The sequence below is a fragment of the Buceros rhinoceros genome, unplaced genomic scaffold, assembly GCF_000710305.1.
Source record: "Buceros rhinoceros silvestris isolate BGI_N320 unplaced genomic scaffold, ASM71030v1 scaffold35534, whole genome shotgun sequence".
NCBI classification, from domain to species: domain Eukaryota; kingdom Metazoa; phylum Chordata; class Aves; order Bucerotiformes; family Bucerotidae; genus Buceros; species Buceros rhinoceros.
In genome coordinates this window covers 20,784-30,895 of record NW_010409478.1, presented here as the reverse complement: position 1 = coordinate 30,895, position 10,112 = coordinate 20,784, and the positions used below count along the sequence as shown (strand labels likewise).

General features: G+C 38.2%; 1 protein-coding gene across 1 annotated transcript in view; it reads left to right on the top strand.

Moving 5' to 3' along the window:
* The first annotated feature begins 864 nt into the window (after positions 1-864).
* The window catches only part of PRMT9 (protein arginine methyltransferase 9), a 17,142-nt gene continuing 7,894 nt past the window's right edge, over positions 865-10,112 (top strand). Inside the window, exons 1-7 of the mRNA XM_010135245.1 lie at positions 865-1,050; positions 1,562-1,710; positions 2,923-3,159; positions 3,707-3,874; positions 5,697-5,799; positions 6,979-7,085; positions 9,570-9,762. Coding sequence (XP_010133547.1) covers positions 865-1,050; positions 1,562-1,710; positions 2,923-3,159; positions 3,707-3,874; positions 5,697-5,799; positions 6,979-7,085; positions 9,570-9,762 — 1,143 coding nt within the window. The remainder of the gene's footprint in view (positions 1,051-1,561; positions 1,711-2,922; positions 3,160-3,706; positions 3,875-5,696; positions 5,800-6,978; positions 7,086-9,569; positions 9,763-10,112) is intronic.

Genomic DNA, 10,112 nt, shown 5'->3' with positions numbered 1-10,112 from the left:
CGCCGCGCTCCCCGCCGGTCACCGCGGCCCCCTGCTTCTCTCTGCCCCCGGGCAGGCGCGTTTGCACGGCCCTTGCTGTTTTCGCAACCCCCGAGTGAATGGCTGGTGTTCACCTGAGACGTGACCCTTGTTTGCTTGGTGTTTTTTTTAAGAAAAATTATCCTAGTTGCGATGATGCTGTGTCCTTGCACTCCTTCTCCATGTAACGTTCACTTTCTTCAGCTTTAGGATACATCTGAGAATCCTGAAGGCGGTGTTAGAGCCTCTCATGAAAGTAAGCATTGAAAGTTAAATGGTAACCCGTTGTAAAAATGTGCATATTGATTCTGTTAATGCTTTACCGTTTTTTTAAGGGGAAAAATTGTCAGGTTGCCTTGTGTAAAATAGGCTGTGAGCTCATTAGCTTTTTTCCTGGGAGTCTGCTTTGTGAAGATACTGTTGTTGAAAAGTCTTAAACCTGCAGATTTTGTGGTTGATGACGAAACTTTGGGGTGCACGAACTTCCAGTGTACAAAACTATTTGGTCAGAGACATGCCAAAATATGTATTTCAAAAGTTAGTTTAAAAAAGCAAAGAAGCATAAGTTGTTTCCAGGACCTGGTCTAGCGTAAACGTGATGCACACTTGACTTTAACATCATGAACTCTCATCTTGAAGCTGATGGAATTTTCAGTGGCCACACAGATGAGCGTGGTTTTGAGTGCTTAGGATTGACGGTGGGGGAGGATGCCCTTACCAATGCCAGTGAAAATTAAAATGTTGTTTGATCTGTCAGCTTTGTGTTCAACCTTTTTGGCCTACAGTATAAACAACTTCTTTTCTCTTTTAATTTTTAAGGAAGAGCAAGTATTTCCATCCTTCAGAATGCCCAACTCCAACTCTAAAATTCATTATAACCATAGAGGTGGTCGGGAGGCCAGCAGGCGGGAGTTGGTTTCCAGGTCTTTGCAGAGTGCTCAGCATTGCCTGGAGGACCAGGATTTTGGAACTGCATATGCACACTATCTCCTGGTGCTAAATCTAGCTCCTGAGTTAAAAACTAGCGTCAAAGTAAGTGCTCTTTGAATTGCTTGAAACGATTTTACTTGCTACATTCCTTTGTGACTCTTTTTGTGCTTGTGATTTATTGTATGTAACTGATTTTCCTAGTCAGACTTCAAAATAAAATCAGAACACAGTAATAATGGAGACAACATTTAATAAGCTCCGTATGCCTACGGGAAGGGATTTGATACGCTTTTCTTTTAGTCTGTGTGTGTCAACTAAGTTTAATAAAAATAGGGCCTGGTTAGCATTGGCTGGTAGTGCAGCATGCATTAATATACACACAGGCTCTTAGTATATGCTGCTGGGTGACAGAACTCTGTGTGCATACCCAAGAGCTCGTTTCTGCTTCTTCAAGTGAACCAGCTGTTTTGGGATTGATAGCAAAAAATTGCATCTGCTTAGCGAAATGTGGGGGTTCAGGAGCATGTCAGGATACCTATAGCTTTTTTCAGGGCCCAGTTCCCTGCTTCTGGTGACTACCAGCAACTCAGTGGTATATGTTTTTATTTTCTAGGAAACATTTCAGTTTACTCTTTTTAAATGGGCAGAAGAGTTAGATTCTCTGTCACGGATTCCAGATCTGTTTAACTGCTACGAACAAGCACTTGAACTGTATCCAAATGATGAAGTGATATGTAATAGTATGGGAGAACATCTTTTCAGGTTTGTAGTGATATATGTTCAGTTTTTGTAAGGCTCGCATTTAGTATTGTGTGTTAATAAACAAGCCTCAATTCAGCAGAGCACATAAAATGTTCTTAGAAGAGAATGTAACAATATGCTTAATGCTGTATAGTGTGTGCTGTTGAACTTCAAAAACAGGGCAGCCAGTGCTAAAATAAACGTTGACAATCACAGCAAAAGTAAAAAAAATAAAGAAATAAAAGCACTTTTACTGAAACTTAAAAGTAAAAGCACTAACTTTAGATATTTTCTAACAAATTATTAAGGAATTACTAAACAAAAAAAATAGACCAAAATTGGTCAGAGTCACTACGTTAACTCTTGTTCTGGTTAACATACAGTTTTTGAAGTTCTTCCTTTCTTTCCGGTTAGATCCCTGAGAACTACTGCCTTTGAATACTCTCTGGGCCTTCTTGAGGTCACACATAACACAGGCGTGTGACGAGGCCGGTTGTGTATACTGTGTTGAGTAGGGCTGTTCTTAAATGGCTTGAGCTTATGCTTCTATTTATTAGTGTGTTCTTTTCCTACGTTCTCCAGTCGGTGCAAATCACGGTGCTAAGGTCTTCTGAGACTGGAATTTTAAGATTGAAGTCATAGGTTGTGGACCCTGCTAGTTCTAATGAGGTTTGCTTTTGATTACTTTAAAGGAACAGCTCTCCCAGCATTGTATTAAAATGTACGTGTTTCTTGCATTTCATAGACCTTGGTTCTTTCAGTGCTGTCTGATTTGAGAATATACTAATAGGTATCATACAAATTTGCTTCACAATTTAGTCTCAAAATTGCCAAAGTGCTGGCAGCTCAAAATTTGGTTGTTTTGCAGTATGTTCCAGTTAAATACGGTAAAGTGGTTTGGGGGTTTGTAGCATTCTCTTGGCTTGAAAATCTGCGAGGCTGGATTGCAGAATTGCTGCTCTCATAGTGTAGCAGCAAGTTCCTTACAAGAACCCGGTCTGCCTCATCAAGGGATGTAGTAGTGGATGAAGACCAGTGTATGCAATGGTACTTTTGAACTACCTTTGCTTTTTTAAGTGATTTGATGTAGAGCTGTAAATCTTTCTTTTTCCTACGGGAATAACAATATTTCTAAAGATTATCTTTCTCACTAATGCAAAATATTTCTGTTGCCTTTTAACTGGTGTCAAACTACTTTACAGACTCACTGATGTTTGTCATTTTTACAATTAGAATGGGCTTCAGAGATGAAGCAGCTGGATATTTTCATAAAGCAGTGAAGCTTAACCCAGACTTCGCTGATGCAAAGGAGAATTTTTACCGTGTTGCAAACTGGCTTGTGGAACGCTGGCACTTCATCATGCTCAATGACACCAAGAGGAACCTTACTTACCGAAAAGCAATTGAGAATGCTGTCTGCTCAGGGTGCAAATCTGTCCTTGATATTGGAACAGGAACTGGAATTTTGAGGTGTGTCGTAAGTGCATGTTTAACATGAACTTAATAGATATGTGTTTGTTGTCTATCAAAATTTTTACTTGAGGCAAAGCTAAAGAAAGGAAACAAAGCTTTCAGAAGTCAGTGAGTCTGGAGGTTAGTGTCTAGTAATGCCTTTTGAACCCTTTTTTGTTATTTGTTCCAGATGCTTTTTGTGTCAATAACTGCTGTTTAAATCGAATTACTCGTGTTGGTTTTGGAATTGTAATGTTATGTGTCCTGTCTTTAAGTACTGAGTCCAGTATAAAGACTGGATTTAGCATAGCTGGGGGAATAACCTTATGCTACCTGTATTTTTTATTTTTTGTGGTAGCATATCAAGAGGATATCCATTTGTGCGATATCAGTGTTTACACAAGAGATACTAGTTCACTTAATGATGATTTTTAGACTTGAATTGATTCTTTTAGAAATATGAAGCAGGTGCAGAAAAATTTAACTTAAGAAAACTCACTATCTTGTCATGCTTTACCTAAATGATTTAAACTGGAGAGGAAAAGCCATGGTTCTTATTTTCCAGTATGTTTGCAAAAAAAGCAGGAGCATCTTTTGTCTATGCCTGTGAATTATCAAAAACCATGTATGAACTTGCCCGTGATGTGGTGGCAGCAAATAATATGGAAAGAGAGATCAAACTTCTGCATTTGAAGTCACTTGATATAGAAATTCCAAAGCACATACCTGAAAGGTACGTTGTTGCGCTCTGTTGCGATATTATTTTCCTTACTTTCGAGAAAACGGAAAATACCCTGTGAGCTAAGCTGGAAAAATCTTTGCCTAACATATTACCCATAATGTGAGAAGGTTCCCTGGTTTATGTCCTTGTAGAGCAGTGCAGAAATAGTAACATGTTCTTTAGATCACACTAATTTCTGTGGTAGATCAACATGACATAAATTAAGGAGTGTAATTCTTTGGTGGTGGGAGCTTTCAGGCATAGGCAATTATATTGCAATAGGAAAAGAGAAATTAGATTAGTACATGGTAAAAGTCACTTTAACACACTTCTGTACTTAACAACTTGCGGCTCGGTTCTGCAGCCCATGAGTAGGATGGAGGTGTGTAATAGGGCTTGCAAAGGAAGACACTGCTGGGAAGTACCACAGCCCTGCAACTCCACATCAGCTTCTGTATTTCTCAGAGAGATCAGAAATTGCAGACTGCCTCTTCTCAACAGGGAGTGGGGGAAAATCCTCTCCTCCCCTCTGTCCCCTAAGGAGAGTGCTGCTGGGGGTGGGAAGAAGGTGCCACATGATGTGCAGTGGTTCCTGGGTGTTTTCCTCTGGAAGGAGGGGCTGACTCCTGCTGTGAATGTCAGCACCCTGCCATGGGGGAGGTCCACAGGGCTTTGAGTGTGGCCTTAAATATTGGAGTAAAATTCAGTGGAAGGGTGTTGCAGTTTGTCCCATGAGAATCTGCCCACCTGTCTGCGTAGCAGAGACCCATGTGCTTTGGAAAATTAAGTAGCTTATTTTTTCTGATATTAAGTAATGTCTTCTAAAGCATAGTAAGAACTACTGGGACAAATCAGCAGCTTGGAATTGCTCTTGCCAAATGAGGACTTGATCAGCATTACAGCTTTCGGTATATGTGATCTAGGCTTTTTATGCTACCCTGCTCCTCCTTGGTCACTATCTCATTCAGCAGGGGTTCTTCAGGAGGATCTGTACATTTCTAGCAGGTGGAAATCTGTTGGGATTTTTGCTTTGGTATATGCAAAGAACAGGTTTGTCACTTCTGGTCACCACTACTAGGGATTCACATTAAACGTGGGAAGGAAATAATCCATTGTCTTTTAATTACTAACATTTAATAGAGTGTCTGGTGATGGTACAGTCACATAATTTGAACTGGTGAAGCTGTGGTGGCCTAGCGTGCCAGTCAAGCCTTGTCTAATTGTGTCAGCTGAGCTACAGTAACTGATCATATGTATCCTCTTAGTGTATATGGTGAGTTATTGGATGTCACTATTAGAAATAAGTTGTTACTGTTCTGGAAGGGTCTTATCATGCTGTATGTTTTTTGGTTTAAATCCAAAGCATTTAGGATTTTAGGGTCCGTTAGTCTGTGTTGGAATTTTATTGTGCACTAGTTATAGTTTTGGGTTCTTTAACCTTTTCACACACACGTGTGGATTCATCCTCTTGCACAAGATTTAGTCAAAATACATATTCTGCAGTATTACTGGCTGCGTGCCCAGGCTGAAACACCTTCCTATTTTGGCTAGATTCTTCCCACACAATTTATTTATACGTGCTGAACAAGAAGCTCTGTGGTAAACTATTGCTCAATGTTTGTTCTCTTTTCATCTCCATGTTGAATAACTTCTAACAGGATTTTCAAACCTCATTTGTTGGAAGAATTAAATTGCCCGGCTGTATTGAAACTTTGTAACACTGATAAAAGCTTTTGCCCTGAGCTCACATTGGTATGGTGGTGGTTTTCTTTAAAAGAATGATTGTTAAATATAACGTATGCATTATATTTAATGTGCTCTTTTTCTTATCTAGAGTTTCCTTGGTTGTCACAGAAACGGTTGATGCCGGTTTGTTTGGAGAAGGAATTGTGGAGAGCTTGATACATGCCTGGGAACATCTACTTTTACAACCAAAGGTAGGCGATGTGAGTATGTATGTGCAAATGGGATTCCTCTTTTGTTTAATGCATATTTGTGCGTGTATGTATGTGTTTATATGCAAACACGTGTACATATTCACAGACATACATGAATGAGGAATAACCATCTTGTAAATATTTCATGCCTATTGATATTTTAAAAATGAGTGATCTGGATTTTTTCTGTGAGTTGATTTTAGTGAAAGGCAATGAGGCAGCTGCATGTGTTGTGCTGTGAGCTTGTGTTCTGAGGAGAGGTGTCCTTGCAATGCATGATGTAACCTTTCATCATACAGAGATGGTTCACTCTTGTCACTCTTGATTGCTCTTTATTTCTTTTTTTTCTTTCTTCCCTTTTCTCCCCCCTCTTTCTAAGTAACCAGAAGCATTTCTGCATGTTTTAAAGACACTGTTTTCTTGCAAGTTTAATTACAGCCCAGTCATTTTGAGATACCAGCTAGTCGCAGAAAGTCATTGTCAGTCCAAGTAGAAAATGCTGAATTATGGTAAATTGTTTCTTATCATAACACTAGGGTACAGTCAATTATAATTTAGTAAATATGCCGTATGCTTATGTTCTTAATTTGTTTTTGCCAACTTTGAACATTTTTGGAAAACTGAACAATTCCACTGGGTCTCGGATTTTTACTTTCTGTTTTGCATTTTAGCTAGCATACGTTAAGCAAAGTAATATGACAAGGAGTCTTAAATGGGTTAACTTCTGTTAGGTCTTATGAAATAAAAGGACTTCTCTTTTATCTTGATGTTGCCTCATTTCCAGCTAATTTAAAAAAAGTCTTATCTCGCTGAAATCTTTTGTATTGTATTGAATTTGATCTGATAACCTCTAGTGTTAATTATAGGAAAGATGCATAAAGGAAGGGTCCTCAAATGCTTCAATATAGTCTAACAGAATATAAATTAAAAAATACTTTTAGAATTACATAGAGGAGGTCGTAGACTGAAAAGAAAAGCCAATGCATGGATATATTGAAATATGGTATTTAAGAATCTCCTTTAATAGTCAGCTGGAATGACAAAGACCAGAAACTTCTCTAGTCACTAAGAACTTGCTGCTGTTTTACTGTAATCTTGAATGGCTCATTAATAATGTAACCTAGGCTATGCAGTAATGGTAGAAATAGGACATTGTGTCATTGCATGTTGTTTTCACAGCCTAAAAATCAAGATATCAGTACTGGAGACTACGGCAGAGTTATTCCTGCAAGTGCTACAATATTTGGGATGGCAGTGGAATGCAAAGAGATACGTAGGCATCACAGGTATGTTTAAACTCTAGCACAGTTTGAACACGTATTTGTTATTTGTGAAGAGAGTCCAGTGGTTTTTACTGAGGTCTTTTCATTTACAGTTCTTTTTATATTTAGAATAGCTGATTATCTGTTTCACCCTCTGCTCTCACCCTCCCTTTTCCAGGCTTTTTTTTTTTTCCTTTTTTTGCTTCGTGCTTTATGATACTACAGACTTGCTGGATCACTTTGTCAGAAACTCTTGATCATGCTGAAATACATGGCTTTAACACATACTAAATAAATTTATTTTCTTAACAGTAAAATTACTTCTCTGGAGATTCTTGGCTTAACACTTGGCCTTTATCCTCATTTTACCCTCTTTATCATCTGCTCCATTCCTCACTGCTGGATCTAACCCTTTCAAAGGATAAGGACAGGATTTTGTAAAGCCAAAGTGTTAATAACCCCACCTAGCATTATCTTTCTGAAGATGTACTTGCCTAATTCTGAACTAGCATACAGTAGGGTTTCTTCACTGAGACCAGTTCTGACTGCGTATCAAATTACTTTCATACTCATTTTTATTCTCATCTTCTGGAACAGTATCACTGTATGGAGCCAGTCACTGTCTGAGGGGTTTGGACTTGATGTATTTTGTTTAGGATTAGTCTTGTGGTAGATTAAAGAAAACACTAACTTTACAGGAGCTTCAGTGTACTAGATAAAAAACAGCCGAGCTGTGTCAGTCATTTTTCTAATGCGGTAGACCTGGACAATGGCCAGAGAGAAGGAAGTTCCCATAGTAGGTGGTCATAGAAGAACTATCTTTTAGAATTTAATTGTTCACCATTTAGAAGATGTGGTTTTGCCTTGAAACGTGGCATTGGTTGTTCCTTTCAAAAATCTAAATAGGATGAAGATGAATACAGTGTAACTTTGGATTGTTGAATTAACAATCCATTCGAATAGTATGGCTTAAGGTCAGGTGGTTAGCAGGACTGGAATGATTGCCACATTACTTACATGCTGTAGGAAGAAGAAAAACGTCACTTGTATTTTTTTTTTTTTCATACAGCAGCTGCTCTCTTTTAGTTGTAGTATTTCTTTTAAAATAATACCTAGTTTTGATTTCAAACATAGAAGACATTTTCTTCCTTATTGTTAAAATATGTAAGTTACTTCACTGAGCAGGTGAGAAGATTCCAACTGTTGATAATGTTGCTTTATTTTTTTAGTATTTATTTACTACTTCGTGCTATCTGTGTGTCACTTATGACATGCAAGTCACATACTTCTATTGCTAGGGAATCTGCTCCAAAGATGGAGTCGATTCATTTTTGTATTTTCGCTATGTGTTATGGTCAAAATATATTTGTCCAAGCTAGGTTATGACCAAAGGCAACTAATTCTGCATTTGGAAGCTTCAAGGAGATGACTGTATCTGATGAGATCATCACACAGCCCATGAAGTCATTAGTCATGCTTAGTTGAAGGGAGGTTTTTTGCAGGGGGTGAGGTGAGGTTCTCGAGAAGGTGATTCAGAATTAAAAATAGTTATAGAATTAGAAATTTGACTGGTTGTCATTTGAATTTGAGTGCTGGATCTCACTGAGAATGTAGATTTGCTTGATAGCGGTCATTTAAACGGGAAGCCTCAAGTCCTTCACAGACAAGTGAGCTTTTTCAGAATAATCTGAATTGTAGCTTGTGCAAGACTTGTCTCCTGTAACTTCCTGACCCTTTCTTTGAAATGAGATTTTATCTTAAGACCTCAAACCTAAGGGATCGACAGTGTATGTAATTGGATTAAAGCAGTTACAGCATTCTTTCTTCTTTGAAGCTTTTCATATAAGGTTGCTTCTAGAAAACTAATCGATCATCTGTCTTAGAAGGTATGTGTATTCTGAGTTGCCAAAGCCTTTTGCACCAAGAAATCAATGCTGAGACTTTGTTTGCAGCTGTATAAATATGAAAAATGCCTTATTCTGCACAGATTGTGCTTGATAAATATGGAAAGGTACTGCAATATGGAAGTTCTATGTCAAAGAGAATTCAAAAATGCATTTTTCTCTTCCATATTGTCTATCTTTGTTCTGACTATTCATCTGAAATAAATACTTTCAATACTTGTATAACACAGCAGAAGAAAAACTTTATTTGTTCTTATTATTACAGGATATATTATTCTTTATAATTCTTTTTTCAAAACTCAATTCTACTTAAGGGAGCGAAAGTCTGGGGCCTTTGACAAAGGACGTATTGGGCTAGTTCTTGGTTTCTAGTGACAGCATCAATTTCTGATTCTTTAAAGTGACATGCATTTTCTGTGCTTTAGAGCTGCTCTGAACGTAACAAAACCCCCACAGTATTATTTTATTATTTTTTTAGTTTTTTTCTATTCTTACAGTCTGTGCATTTAAGAATACCCTGCTAGCCTAGGAAGAATTCCCTGAGGGTTTTTTGGTCAAATTATTTGAAGTTTCATTTCTTCCCCTTTTTTTTCTTTAATCCCAGAGTGGGAACACAGGAGATTGGTGGTGTGTGCTTGTCAAATTCAGTGCAATTCTTTAGTCCAACGTATGCTTCTGTTGGTTCAGAGGAAACTGTCGAACCTTACACCACTGAGAAGCTCAGTCGTATTCCTGGAGGTTACGTACCTCTGACAGAACCCTGTGAAGTAATGACAGTAGATTTCAACAATCTGCAGGTAATGATTTTTTTTTTTTTTACATCCTTTATTTAAGTAATCTATTTATGAGTAACAAGAGCCCCATATCTTATTTGCTTTCCGGGTTCAATTTCAGAACAGTTCATAAGTGCAAAGTTGGCAGGGCTGCACTGAAATCCTCTGCTGGTTTTGATAGTTGTCTGGTTGTATAGTCATGTGATTAATCAGATGACAGTCTAGGGGTTCTCAAAGGTGGAGGGTTTTGTTTGCTTGGCACAGTTTAGGGAACTAAACTGGTGCACTACAAGACTAAACAACTGCCAGCCTCAGCACAGGGAGGGGGAGGAGGAATGCAGTAGACCCAACTTAAATGATCTATGCTTCTAGTT